The sequence below is a fragment of the Sus scrofa genome, chromosome 1 (genome assembly GCF_000003025.6).
Source record: "Sus scrofa isolate TJ Tabasco breed Duroc chromosome 1, Sscrofa11.1, whole genome shotgun sequence".
NCBI lineage: Eukaryota > Metazoa > Chordata > Mammalia > Artiodactyla > Suidae > Sus > Sus scrofa.
In genome coordinates, this window is record NC_010443.5 from 27,470,242 (window position 1) to 27,485,599 (window position 15,358).

The following is a 15,358-nucleotide window of genomic DNA, read 5'->3' on the forward strand; positions in this document are numbered from 1 at the left end:
TCCCAACCTTTCAAAAGTGTGCACATCACCCCCGCCCACCCCCCCACCCACCCCAAATCAAATCTCAACTTCTCATATTTTAATTGGAAGTCAGGCTCTGGTTATGATTCACTACCAGATATATAACAAGTGCCCCTGAGTGTAATCTGTTCATAAGTACTTAAGTCTGGTTCTTTTTTTTTTTTTTTTTTTTTCCTTTTTTTTTAGGGCCGCCCCTGTGGCATATGGAAGTTCCTAGGCTAGGGGTCCAATTGGAGCTGCAGCTGCCGGCCTACACCACAGCCACAGCAATGCTGGATCCAAGCCTGGTCTGTGACCTGCACCGCAGCTCACAGTAACGACGGATCCTTAACCCACTGAGCAGGGCCAGGGATGGAACCCCTGTCCTCATGGATACTAGCTGGGTTCTTAACCCACTGAGCCACAGCAGGAACTCCTCAAGTCTGGTTCTATTTTCTGAATTTTTTTTGTTTTTTTTGTCTTTTTGCCATTTCTTGGGCCGCTCCAGCGGCATATGGAGGTTCCCAGGCTAGGGGTCGAATTGGAGCTGTAGCCGCCAGCCTACGCCAGAGCCACAGCAACGCAGGATCCGAGCCGCGTCTCATGGCACAGCTCACGGCAACGCCGGATCATTAACCCACTGAGCAAGGGCAGGGATCGAACCCGCAATCTCATGGTTCCTAGTCGGATTCGTTAGCCACTGCGCCACGACGGGAACTCCCCTATTTTCTGAATTTTTGCTTTTTAAGTGTCCCACTCTTCTTTAGGGAGCCTCATTTAGGACGGTGGAGTTGCCTTTCTTCTTTCTTCTTCCTCTCTTTCAGTACCTGTAGCCAGCTGACTAGTCTTGAGGATTCTTTCTTTTTGACTATGGTGCACACGTCCACTACCACTGCTGCCAATCTGGTCATGCTTTGTAGCTTCCCACCTAATTTCCTTAAATCTCGTTTCTTTCTCTTTCAGTTCATTCTCTTTTCTGCCCAGACTGTCAAAATGCATAATTTTGTTTACGTTTCCTTTCCTGCTCTGAAGCCTTCTGTGCTTCCCACTGCCCAGCATATAGAGTTTGAAATCCTTAACTTTGCATTCAGTCCCTTCCCTGAGCCCTAAGCTCCGGTCAGATCCTCTTACTCAGGGGTGTTCAATCCAATTTCTCCTTTATTCTTCCCAGCACCCCTTTGGTTTGCACTAGGGCACCCTCACTTGACGCCGTCAGGAACAGATAGCAGGGCGTGATGGGTGAGCGCAGAGTGGCAGGGGCTGCAGTTAGAGAGAGAGGCGGGGTTTGGATCGTCAAGCCCTAGTGGGCTACCGTGCCCTGTTTTATCTTCATCCCAGGAGCAAGGGAGAGGGCTTGAAGCAGCTGAGGGAAGTCCTCTGATATAGGTTGTTAAAAGACCACTTTGACAGGTGGGTAGATAATAGATTGGCAGGCAAGATGGGAAGCAGGGAGCCCAGCTAAGAGCCAGTGAGGGCAGCTCAGGCTGGGCAGGCTGATGACGTGGTCCGCAGTGCTGGCCGAGAAGATGGACGGAAATGGACAAACACGAGATATGTTTTAGAGGTAGAACAGACAGGACTTGGACAGGCTGTGGGAGATGAAGAAGATGGAAGCATCAGGGATAACGTCAGGGTCTCTAGACTTAGTAACTGGCACACGCCCAGAGCCGCGATGGAGCAGCCTGGAGGAGAGGAGCTTATTCTGGCATCTCTCACACGTGCCTGTCACGTGGGGCGCCCTTCCACATTAGCTCGGGTCATTTCTGTGTATTTATGCGGTGTCACCCTGAGTAAAATTCAAGTTGCCAGAAGGCTAAAGGCTTTTTTTTAATTACCCTGTTTTTCCTACTGCGTATATCATGCCTTAGCCATGAGAAATGGTGAATAAATATTTAATCGATTGATAGAAACTGTGCCATACTATTTTTTAAATCATCTGTAAGTCCGAATTATTTGAAGGAAGCAGTAAAAGAAATTGGAGGAAATGCCTATTTTCTTTCTTTTCTTTTTTCTTTTTTTCTTTTTTTTGTCTTTTGTCTTTTTAGGGCCGCTCCCATGGCATATGGAGGCTCCCAGGCTAGGGGTCTAATCGGAGCTGTAGCCACTGGCCTACACCACAGCCACAGCAATGCCAGATCTGAGCCGCATCTGTGACGTACACCGCAGCTCACGGCAATGCAGCATCCTTAACCCACTGAGCAAGGCCAGGGATAGAACCTGCAACCTTATGGTTCGTAGTCAGATTCGTTTCCACTGCACCTCGACAGGAACTCCCGAGATTTCCATTTTCATAGGTCCTAAAGAAGAGGCTTTTTGATTTCCCTTCACATTCAGGGTTATTGTTTCAAATGGCTCACCGAAGTAAGGTTTGGGGTTACATTCGTGTGGAATCTGCAGGCCAGCTGATCACCTCCTGTGACTCCTCTTTCCACAGATGTGCACTGGGAATTACACGTTTGTTCCGTACATGATAACTCCGCATAATAAGGTCTACTGCTGTGATAGCAGCTTCATGAAGGGCTTGACAGAGCTCATGCAGCCGAACTTCGAGCTGCTACTCGGACCCATCTGCTTACCTCTTGTGGATCGTTTCATTCAGCTTTTGAAGGTGGCACAAGCAAGTTCCAGGTAAAATGTCATAATGCCATTTGGCGAGGATAATGATGTGCTCGTCTACATCATTTATTCGTACATCTTTTTTTTTTTTTTTTTTTGGCCATGCCTGTGGTATGTGGAAGTTTCCAAGGCCAGGGATTGAACCCTTGCCACTGCAGTGACGATGCCAGATCCTTAACCCACTGCGCCACAAGAGAACTCCTACCTGTGTATTTTATCAGATGTTTCCTACATATAGTACTCAGCCAAGAATCAGGAAAAAATATGTAATATCCTCTAAGTAGATAAAAGAGATGCTGTACAGTCTACCTCCTGCATTTTGTCCACTTTATTCATGGGAGAACAATTTGAAATCAGAAAAAAGACTGCTAACGGTATTATAGTAATGGTAGAGCTAAAAATATATTCCAAATTAGTACAGAAATATTATCTAAATAAATGTCCAAGGACTTTTAGTGTAAGGATAAGAACTCTAAAAATTGCTGAAAGCATTATTGTATTTTAGTTAAAAGCAGGCATAATAAATGATGCTGGATTAGAAAATAAAGGTTATATTATGTTCAAATCATAGGCACACGTAATTATTTAGAATAATTTCTACTCCAAACAGCAAAATGAAAAATAAATTTTTAACATTCTAAAATGGTACATTGCAAGGTCTTGGAAAATTCGTTAGCGTAGAGTGTCTTTACCTTTAATTCTTTCTGAAGCAAGGTAGAGTGTTAAAAGAATAGGAAGCCTGATTTTTCAATAATACCAGATAGATGAGATATTCATTTTATGCATCTTAATGAACTGAAAGGTATGAATTCTGCAGATATCATTCCTTTCCTTATAAAATCATTGCTTTTCGTTGAAATTCTTTATAATATTAACCATTAAAATTGTGTGCTTTCTCACCAGCCAGTATTTCCGAGAGTCTATACTCAACGATATCAGGAAAGCTCGTAACTTATACACTGGTAAAGAATTGGCAGCTGAATTGGCAAGAATTCGACAGCGGGTGGATAATATTGAAGTGCTGACAGCAGATATTGTCATAAATCTATTGCTTTCCTACAGAGATATTCAGGTGAGAAGGTGCTTGGAGTCAAGTCTTTGTCATCTAGCATGCTGCAGGAATAAGGGGGTATTACATCCAATTTCAGTTACCTAATAAGTCAGTACATGTCCCTACATGTAATCTTTTATTGGCTCTTCTAAGCTTCCCACCCATAGATTTTATGATAAATGAAATAGACTCACATAAGTCAACCACTAGTGATTATGAAAGACTTGTATGATAAAGGTCTGACTTTTTCCTCCAAAAGAACAAAAACAAAATTTTGCACGCATAGCTAATCCACAGACAGCCTGTTCTATTCTGTTAGCCTCAGGCACACCTGTCAGTCAATAATGAAAGCTTTATTTTGGCAGATAGCAGAAATTTTTAGAGCTTTCCAGACCTATCTTTTACTCCTGGAAATCGTGTTTCTTGAAACTAATAGTGCTAGATCTAACTAGCCAGAAGCAAGACATGTGCAATCGATTAGTTATAAAAATAACTTAAAATATATATAATGTGAAACACGAACATGCCCTATTATTTTTTCTAGGATGTCTTAAAATTTTTAAATTATGGTAAGTGGAATGAAAGCCCCTCTGAGTTGGGGATTTGCTACTGGATTTTTCAGTAAAATTTAAGTGACTTCTGGTTTGTTATTATTACCACTATTATTTTTTGGTCTTTTTAGGGCTGCACCCACGGCATATGGAAGTTCCAGGCCAAGGGTCAAATTAGAGCTGTAGCCGACCATCGCCACAGCCACAGCAACGTGGGATCCAAGCCACGCCTGTGACCTACACAGGACAACATCGGATCCTTTAACCCACTGAACGAGGTCAGGGATCGAACCCGCATCCTCGTGTACACTTGTCGGGTTTTCTACTGTTGAGCCACAGCAGGAACTCCAACCTCTGGTTTCTTATTCTAACCTTTCAGGCTTGAGTAAAGCTTCAGGTGGACAACAGAGACTCACATACACGGAGAAATGCGGCACTTAGGATCTCATGACTAGAGAACTTAGGTTGAAATGAAATTGTTTCTGTTACTTGTAACAGAAGTTCAGTCAGTTGCTCTATGTCCTTGATATTCTGGAAATTATTTCCCTAAAAGTAACTAATAAGACATGCATACCAAGAATCTGGCTCCATGGAAAAGTAAACCACCCAAAATTAGACAATATAGCATTAGCATGCTTGATGGTTTATTATTTTTTAGGCCAGATGTAGTAACTCAAATGTTTTATCTATATAATCCAAACCCCTTATTTAAACAAACAGTTTCTTTTTGTTCTAGGTTCTTCAAAGTCTTTTTTTTTTTTGTGGTTCTAGATTCTTCAAAGTATTCCTTGAGTTCTACTTCTCTTTTTAACGCCCGTCTCAGATTCAGGTATCCGGTTGTTCAAAGGCATTTCATTGTCAGGACTCTCTCCTAATGATTTAATTCTATGTCATTCTCCTCTTGTTTGAAAGGACTACGATTCTATTGTGAAGCTGGTAGAGACTTTAGAAAAGCTGCCAACCTTTGATTTGGCCTCCCATCACCATGTGAAGTTTCATTATGCATTTGCACTGAATAGGTAAGAAGAAAAAGTTCCGTCCACAATGTGCTAGCATTTTATTTTTTAATGTGCCTATTTTTTCTATGGTATGTTTTTGCTGTAGCCTTGCAACTGCTCCCTATTAGATGTAATATTAATAGTTCTACTTCAACCATATAAAATACAAGTAGCATGTGTTATTTTTTTCTGACTTCTTTTGTCAGTAAAAAAAAAAAAAGCCCCCTCAATGTTTGTATATTTAAATTCTAAAATTTTTTCCTTCACTGTCAAAGTTTTTATTTGTTATTTCTCTCTTTTTAAGAAATATTTAAGTTGCATAGATACGATGTTATTTTTAAATATCCTCAACATCAAATGGTTATTTACAGAAAAATTAACTAGAATAGAATATGGATAGTTATGTCTAGGTGAGCGTATTCCTAACTAGAGAATACCTTTGCTGGGATTGCTCTGAACATACCTAATTATAATCAAAACTCTGTGGGCCACACTTTGGGTCATGTGTCCTTGAACCTGCTAGGACCAGGACTGACACTGCTGCTTCCGGTCCTGCCTCTGCCTTCCGTCAGCATGATGGCTGGCATAGTGCCACTTTGTACCCACGGTCGTAGTGGAGGACCATCCCTCCTCTGGCCATAGAGATCCTGAAGCACTGAACTGTCCGAAACTTAGTTGTGCTGTTCTTTAATATGGCGGAGAATTGAATATGTGTGTAATAACTACAGCTGAAGAGGAAAAGAGGGAGGACCTCGCATCTCTTGTACGTTTGTCATGAAGGCTTAATTATGTTACCGATGAGGAAACTGAAGAGGTTGAGTGACTTTTTTTCAAGGCCGCCAGTTAGCACGTCATAAAACGGAGGCTCACACTCAGATCTGGCTGATGCTGGTGTTTGCCTTCTTCACCACCAGGTTCTCCTGCCTCTGTCTCCAAAGAAAAGTCAGCGTGCTCTTCAACTAGGGATTATGTCTTTCCTTTTTTATCGACCCAGACTTTAAGAGTTCATGCTCTACTGATTGAGCTAGCTGGGCGGCTAACCCAAACTTTAGAACTTGCAAACTTTATCAATACATGTATGATGAAAGTATATTTTATCTCCTCATTTATTAAACAACTTTTTCTTTAGATTTGATAGAGTGAGATGAAATCTCCAGAGATTACCTGTTCCCACGGGTTTTCAGATAAATCCTTTTTGAACAATAAAATGAAAGATGGAATGAAATATATTCTGTTTGGAAATGAAAAATGAAAGCCTCTTGTATTTCCCTTTATCTGTATTTTGTTTCTATCTCTCCTAAAATAGAACAGAATGAAATGATAAATGTATTTGTATGAAGCATTATTCTAAATGCAAGGTATTTATTACAAAGTATAAAAAGGAATTTCATGAACCGAAAGACTTAAAATGGTAGTTGAGAATAGAAATAGTTTTTTTTATATAACAGTTTTATTGAAATATAATGCATACACCATAAATTTTATTTAAACTATAAAATTCAGTGGACTTTATTAACAGAGTTGTGTGACCATCACACCATAGACTTTTGAGCATCTTTATCACTCCCAAACCTCTCTCTCCATTAGCAGATCACTCTCCCATTTCCTCCCAAATCCCCGAGACCTAGGCAACCACAAGTCTACTTTCTGTCTCCCCAGATTTGCCTGTTCTGGAAACTGCATACAATGAGATCATAACATATATAGTCTTTTATGACTGGTGTCTTTCACTTAGCGTAGTGTTTTTAAGGTTCAAGAAATAACTTTTAAGAGAATTTTTATCTTTAAGAAAAGTCTACACACACTTTCTGATTTTCAAATGAGCTACATAGGGAGTTCCTGTTGTGGCACAATGGAAACAAACCCAACTAGTGTCCATGAGGATGCAGATTCAATCCCTGGCCTTGATCGTTGGGTCAAGGATCCGGCATTGCCATGAGCTGTAGTATAGGTCACAGATGCAGCTCGGATCCCACATTGCTATGGCTGTGGCGTAGGCTGGTGGCTGTGGCTCCAATTCGACCCCTAGCCTGGGAACTTCCATATGCCACAAGTACAGCCCTAAAAAGCTATAAATAAATAAATAAATAAATAAATAAATAAATAAATAAATAAAATGAGCTACATAGAGCAGCTTCCTTAGATAATCCAGTCGGTTGCAGGTAGAAGTTAGGTGACTCTTGAGTTAAAGCTGGTTTGTTGGTATTGTCTCTGAATTAGTTTACTCAGTGTTTTTGGAGCAAAAGCTATCGAAACCAGTAGCATCAGGGTTTCGTGCCTGTTTGATTCATTGACTCTGCCCCATTCAAGGCCACAGACTGCATGCCTAATCTCACTCCACCAACTTGAACCTGCATAGAGGCTGCAGGGAAATCGGAAGGATTTGGGATGGATAAGCACAAATCCATCACCCTCAGCAGAAAAGCAACTCAAAAGAAATCCTTGTTAGATGCAGTCGACATGCAATAGAATCAAAAAATTTGCCAAGGACTCACAAAATCTAATCATTGTTCTTATCCTGCCAAACTTCACTAATGTGAATCAATATATTAAATAGTTTTAAAAAGATCATTGGCCTGAACTGCTTCTATAATCCATATTGAAACAAGGATATTTCCTTCCTCTACCTTAGGAGAAATCTCCCTGGCGATAGACCAAAAGCTCTTGACATTATGCTTCCCCTGGTGCAAAGTCAAGGGCAAGTTGCTTCAGATATGTATTGCCTTGTTGGTCGAATCTACAAAGATATGTTCTTGGACTCTAATTTCATGGACACTGAAAGTAGAGACCGTGGAGCTTCTTGGTAAGTATACAGGGTAAGATACTTGAAAAATCCTTGACAAATTTATATTTACATGTAAATCACTTACAAATGAGAGTGTTAAGTTATTATAATCCTTTAGATTGTATATCACAAAGTAAATCTTAGAATTTATAGCTTTAGCAAATAAGTGATGAAATTCACTTTATAGGGCAGAGTAAATTTGACTAAATTGGATGAGAAGATAATGACCTAAGAAAATAGATTTTAGCAAGTTCCTGTCATGGCTCAGTGGTTAACGAATCCGACTAGGAACCATGAGGTTGCGGGTTCAATCCCTGGCCTCGCTCAGTGGGTTAAGGATCCGGCATTGCCATGAGCTGTGGTGTAGGTCAAAGATGTGACTGGGATCCCTTGTTGCTGTGGCTGTGGTGTAGGCTGGCGGCTACAGCTTCAATTAGACCTCTAGCCTGGGAACCTCCATATGCCAAGGGTGTGGCCCTAGAAAAGACAAAAAAGGCAAAAAAAAAAAAAAAAAGAAGAAGAAAGAAAGAAAATAGATTTAAAAAACCTATGAATATAATGTATAAAAATATAATTGAGGAAATTCATAAAAGTTTAGCAAAAGATATCAAAGAAAACCTGAACAAATGGAAAAATACACCAAGTTTGTGGATGTGAAGCCTTGATTTTTTTTTTTTTTTCTTTTTACGGCCACACCTGCCACATATGGAAATTCCCAGGCTAGGGGTCGAATCTGAGGTGCATCTGAGGCTTACACCACAGCCACAGCAATGCTGGATCCGAGCCACATCTGTAACTTATGCTGCAGTGTATGGCAACACCGGATCCTTAACCCACTGAGTGAGGTAGGGATGGAACCACATCCTCATGGATACTATTTTGGGTTCTTAATCCATTGAGCCACAGTGAGAACTCCAAGACTTGATGTTTTGAAGATGCTATTTTCCACAGCAGGGCTTTTCATGTAACTTGACAAATTGATTCTAAAATTTATTTGAAAAAAAATAAAGGACCAAGAATGTCCAGGCAGTTTTGGAGAACAAGGTAGAAGGAGTTGCTCTTTCAGAAAACAAGACATACCATCATGTTGTAATAATTCAAATACTGCAATATGAGTGCAGACATAGAGAAAACACTGAAACTGAAGAGAGAGCCTGGAACAGATTGAAATATGTATCTGAGGCTACATTTATAACACGGTATGTTTCATGAGCCAGAGTGCAAAGGAGGGACCCTTCTGGAATGGTACTGGGGAAACTTGTTTATCTGCTTTGTCAAATTGAAATAAAAGTGAATCGCTACTTTAACCCATGCGCAAAAAATAAAACCTAAGTGAATTAAAGATCAAAATATTTTTTAAAAGTGCCTTTGGGAAAAAATTTTTAGAATAAAACTACGGACTGAATTTGTGACTTTGGGATAGGAACGTGTTTCTTAAAAAAGGCTTAAAAATACCATTAACCATAAAAACTAGAGTATATTAAAATGCATCTCCTCATCAAGGTTTTGGACTTTGGAAATGGCAGAGTGGGTTCTATTGCCCTGATCCTCCTGCCAATGATGCTATGCAGATTAAAAATGTTTCTAAATCTGACCATGTCAGATTTGGCAAGGATATTCTTGTTGGCAAGATATTTGAGAAACAGGATCCTAGTCCCCTGCTGGTTGTTGTAGGAAACTACTTAAAGGTTTTGGTTGGCATTATCAAGAAAAGTTGACAGCTAGCCTTCCCTAGATTGAGCAGATCAACTACCAATTATATACCCTAGAGACATTCTTGAAGGTTCTATTTGTAAAGCTTTCAAAATTAAAAACAATCATAAATTGAACAAAATAAGCAAGTGGCAGAAGGATACATAGAGTATGCTATCAGGAACTATAAAAGCAATCATACACGAGTTCCCGTTGTGTCTCAGTGGGTTACAGACCCAGTGTTGTCTCTGTGAGGATGCAGGTTCGATCCCTGGCCTCTCTCAGTGGTTTAAGGATCCAGTGTTGCCACAAGCTGTGGTCTAGGTCGCAGGTGGGGCTCAGATCTGGTGTTGCCATGACTGCGGCGTGGGCCCAGCTGCAGCTCCGATTAGACCCCTAGCCTGGGAATTTCCATATGCCACAGGTGTGGCCATAAAAAGAAAAAAATAATAAAAATAAAAAATGAAAACAATCATACACGTCTAGATTAAATTCCTTCCCAATTCTGGTATAGATGCATGTATGCTCGTCAAAAATTCCCAATTCAGTATAATAGTTACCAGGCAAGAAGGAATAGAAAGGGACCATGGAGAGCTTCACATACAGCTGTAAGAATATTTAAAATCTTTTATTTCTTAAACCGAGTGGTGAATATGTGGGTGGGAGGTGTTGCTTATATTACGCTTCTATACTTTTTAGTATTTCTAGAACATTCTCAAAATAGCCCCTAATTTGAAAAAAAAAAAAAAATTAAAGAGGGTTCACTGAGTTCAGGTGATCTTCAGTGATAGCCATGACATTTTTTAGGTTGTAAAACAGAAACTCTTAATGTTTCAAAATCTTGTATCATCTTAGCAATTTAATGGGGGACTGAAATTGGGATAATAGGTTATAACCAGGGAGGAAAACTTGGAAATAGTGATTTCCCAGATTTTAATGGATAGCTTTGGTTTAACTTTTAAATTTGTATTATGAGTTTTCACTACAACCCAGAGTTTTACAGTTTCTTCTAACCAGGTTCTGCTGTCACAAAGGAGGAAGGCAACCTTGAAGCCTTTCTATTACCAAAAGATTTCTTAATTGTAGGAGAATTAGAATCTGATATTTGGGAGCATTGTGCCAGTACAAGTGCTTTGATTTGGTAGTGACAATGAGATGCATGGGTAATTTTTAAAAGCCTGATTTTAAAGCCTGATTCATGGTCAGGGAACTCAAATGGAAAATATCTGTTAGGAAGTTAATGTGCATCGTGAGCAGGAATAAAATGGAAGTGTTTCTGCATTTGAAAAACTGAACGATTTAGACTACTGAGAGCTTTCAAGGTCACAGGAAGTTCAGTAAAGTACAGAGTTTTTTCTGGTTGTGTTTTTGTTTTAACTCTCTATACTTCCCAATTCTGGCTCTTGTTCTGTGGTGCCCATTTAGCTGAAGGACATTACCTATCTCTCAAAAGAGCTTTGTGTTCAGAGTCTTCAGGTCAAATTAGAAAATGTCAGTCTTCTATGATTTTTTTAAGCTATTCATTAGTTTTCTAGTAAGAACAGAGAAGGCTGTTAGAACTCAAAGTCTTTTGATGGGAGGAAGCTTAGGGCTTGATCTTGGTGTGTCATTCACTGACTTATTGAGTAATGTAAGAGTGTCACTTCTACTGTAGATTACATTATTATCATTATAGCCATTTGTCCTGAAGGCCGTTATGATTTCTCTCCTAGTTTATTTTTATTTTATTTTATTTTTAATTACTCAATGAATTCTATTACATTTATAGTTGTACAGTGATCATCACAACCCAATTTTATAGCATTTCTATCCGAAATCCGCAGCACATGCCCCACCCCCCAACCTGTCTCATTTGGACACCACAAGTTTTTCAAAGTCTATGAGTCAGGATCTGTTCTGCAAAGAAGTTCATTGTGTTCTTTTTTTAAGATTCCACGTGTAAGTGATTGCATATGATGTTGGTGTCTCATTGTCTGACTGACTTCACTTAGCATGAGCATTTCTAGGTCCATCCATGTTGCTGCAAATGCCATCACTTCTTTCCTTTTAATGGCTAAGTAATATTCCATAGTGTATATGTATCTCCTAGTTTAAAATGGTGTTTTTTATGCCTCACACTTGTAAAGCCACTTCTATACTGTTTCAGTGCAACTCCCACAGTCCTGCAAACATACTCATTCTTGTTGGTATGTTGGCACCATCCCTAAGCACTCTTTTTGTTGGAGCTAAGTAAAAGCCCATTGTCAGGGTGCTGACACAAGAGGGCCTCACTGAGGTTATTAGGCATCTGACCAGATTTACCCAGGAGTCATGGGTCCCAGAGAGTTATTTCAGCTGACCTTTTTTGAGCCATAATCTTCTGAGCTTTCACCTTTCAAATGCCAAGATGGGTTAAGGACTGAGCAGCAGACGGTCAATCCCTAAAACTTCTTTCTGTGGACACTTTTCATAGCCTGAATTGTTGGCTTGAATGGACGGTCATCTACTGAGCGTGGAAAGTTTAAGGATAAGAGCTTCAACTTAATAGAAAAAGAGCTGCAAGCAGTTGTGATTTCAATGGCACATAGACCCCTTTCTTGAAATTCTCCATTTTAACATCTCTAAGGTTATAGTACAGGGAGAAAATTTATATAGTACAGAGAGAAAATTTATAGTACAGGGAGAAAATGTAACATTCCTCTGAGCATTGAGGGCATTTTTGTACTTCTAGGGAGACCTTCTAATGCAGGTCTGTTTTCTGAGACGTTTACTTGGGATTCAGAATGCAAAAATACAAAATAAGAGAAAGTTTCTGGTTTAGATTTTTTAAGTTTGCAGAATTGGCTATGTAGGACAAACTTTAATTGTTGAATTTTAGGAGTTCCCTAGTGACTCAGTGGGTTAAGGATCCTGCATTGTCACAGCTGTGGCTTGTGTCACTTCAATGCACAGGTTTGATCCCTGGCCCGGAAACTTCCTCATGTCTTGGATGTCCCCCACCCGCAAAATTGTTGAATTTTTTTCTGGGACAGAGGGTGCGTAGTTTGAAAGAACACATCCTGCTGATTTAAGTATAAAATGAGAGTAGTTCTCTAACATTTGATGTTTTTCATTGTCACTTCCTTAGTTATTTCTGGTCATTGAAGCTCTTGTGAATGGCTAAAATAATGCACTTTTTTTTTTCTATGTTTAAGTATCTATAATCCAAGTTAAGTTCTGAAAAATTCCCTTTTGATCTTTAGGTAGTCAAACTGGTTTAGTTTTGCGGATTTTTTTTTTTTTTCTTTTTAGGGCTGCATTTGTAGCATATGGTCATTCCCAACCTAGGAGTCAAAGCAGAACTGCAGCTACCAGCCTACACCATAGTCACAACAATGCCGGATCCTTAACCCACTGAGCAATGCCAGGGATCAAACCCAAATCCTTATGGATACTAGTCAGGTTCATAACCTGCTGAGCAACAACAGTAACTCCCAAAAGGCTATAGCTTTTTACTGGAGCTCTTCAATATAAAGTGAAGTGTTAGTTGAAGAAAGCAGCAGTGGTACCCATCACAAGCACTGGTTAGAGGATGTTTGGGGCTGCTACAGGATAAAGAAGGGGAGAGAGCAAGCTGGCAGGAGAGCCAGCTTTTGAGATAGGACAGATTGTGACCCAAGAGCCTAGACTTACATCCTAAACAGACAAACAAACAAAACATGGAGGAGTTTCTGAAGTGACAGACTTAACTGGAACCACCCAAGGCAATATTTTGGACCAAGACTTGGAGGACCAAGGAAAGTTCATTGTCAAAATTATCTCCACAATTTCTTTTTTTAACTTAATCCAAAAGAGAAATAACCACGACGTTGTTATGCTGAAGTCACATGCAGTGTAACTTACTGAGAACGTTTTGACATTTGCAGTGTTTATAATTATCAATCCCTTAAACGTTAGAGTTCCCACAAGGTTTTTATATATGTTATTAACCACTGGAGGCTTATAAGCTCCTTGTAAAGTAGTTAAGACTGACATACTTCTTCCCATTTTACAGCTAAGGCGGTGAAACTCAAAGAACTTAAGTGAATTTCTTGATGTTTTGTGATTAATAAAATTTCAAATCTAATTTTTCCAGATCCAGTGTTGTTTTTACTATAGCCTAGGCTCTCTTTCCTGGAATTTCCAGGAACAGACATTTCTAGGAATATCTGTTTTGTTGAAGAGGCCTGGGCTTTTGGGAGCCTGACATGGAAAAAATGTTCACTTGATACTTGGAAACAGTGTCCTCTTAGGCAAATTACTTAACCTTTAGGAAATTCAGTTTTCTTATTTGAAAAATAAGAGTAATACCTATCTAGATGAGTTAGAAATTCTGCTCTTAGCATCCTAAAAGTAGCTGTATACCTTACTCCAAGGGCTTAACCAATAAGAAAATGAAACTTCTAGAACATGAAATCAAGAAATAGGGCTGAGTCTGGTGCAGTTGAGTTGGCACTTAAAAATGGCAGCTGGTCTATTGTCTTGTTATTGCTGTGGGTGGCTCTGCCCTCAGTCGTAGACTTGCAAGGTGGCTTGCAAGGTGGCTATGGTCATCTCAGCCATCCATCTAACTTAGCTAAGCCAAGGTCTGAGTCAAGAGAGAAGGAAGCCGTCTTTTCTTGTATCTTTTTCTTAGGACTAAGGAAAAAAAAAAAAAAGAAAAGGAAAGAAAACATTCATGAAAGCCTAGCCTACACTTTGTGTACATATCTTTATGCTTCTCATATTTCATCATCAGCCCAGGATTACACAAATCACTGGCTTGGGAGGATGGGATGATTACAGATGGTTTCAACTTATCACTTTAGAAGGAGTAGATGCTCCGTTTGGGGTCTTAAATAAAACAACATATGTTAAAGTCCTAGAGTTTGGTAGGACCCTTAGTTATAGCCTTTGTATATAATATGTGAATATCTTCTGTATGTCTTTATAAAACATTATACGAATCCATGTTCAAAATGGATGTTGACTAGATTAATGGATAATGATTAGATTCCATTTTCCTAATATATTCCTGAGTTTCCTTTTTCTTCTTTCTAGATCTAGCTGAACATTTCAGCTAATGAGGGAAAAGTCAGAGTATGTACAGTTTGTGCATAAGCCTTGCTTGAATTTCACACACCACTGCTGTCTGGGGTCACATGGGACAGGCAGTCAGTGATTATTTGAAATCGTATCTTTATTAGAGATGACAATATTCTCACTCTTGAGGGGAGACATGAAGTCATTTTCCGAACTTTGGAAGGAAATTAGATGCCTGTACTATATTAGCATAATCATGTCTCCCCTGTTGTAATGCCAAAAAAGACCCATAGCCAGGAAATTAAAAGCATCAAGATTGTTTTTAGCATTAATATGTTCATTTTTCCATAGTAACTTGGGAAAAAACAGAGAGCTCTGCCTTATCAACTAATTTTCTTTTACGTCAGTGACAGTGCTATTCAAACAGTAATGTGTGCCTAATAACTGTTTAGTTTTTACATTATTAATGGGATTGGCTTTACTTTGGAAGAGTTATGTAACACACCAATCGGCATACAAATAAAGACCAATATCTATTTTCCATTTGCCGGATTAGCCTTTATTTCTTTTTCTTGGCTTCGAGATATCTTTCTCCATGCTATCTCTATTTCTGTGAACTTCCTTAGCCCCCAGAGTTTCATCTCAC

The 15,358-nt window shown here is 39.4% G+C and overlaps 1 protein-coding gene across 4 annotated transcripts in view; it reads left to right on the forward strand.

Annotated features, from left to right (window-relative positions):
* The window catches only part of MAP3K5 (mitogen-activated protein kinase kinase kinase 5), a 220,358-nt gene that overhangs the window by 90,099 nt on the left and 114,901 nt on the right, over positions 1-15,358 (forward strand). For all 4 annotated transcript variants that reach the window (XM_021072505.1, XM_021072507.1, XM_021072516.1 and 1 more), the window contains 4 exons: positions 2,435-2,628; positions 3,520-3,688; positions 5,131-5,237; positions 7,849-8,019. In XM_021072505.1, the coding sequence (XP_020928164.1) occupies positions 2,435-2,628; positions 3,520-3,688; positions 5,131-5,237; positions 7,849-8,019 (641 nt within the window). The remainder of the gene's footprint in view (positions 1-2,434; positions 2,629-3,519; positions 3,689-5,130; positions 5,238-7,848; positions 8,020-15,358) is intronic.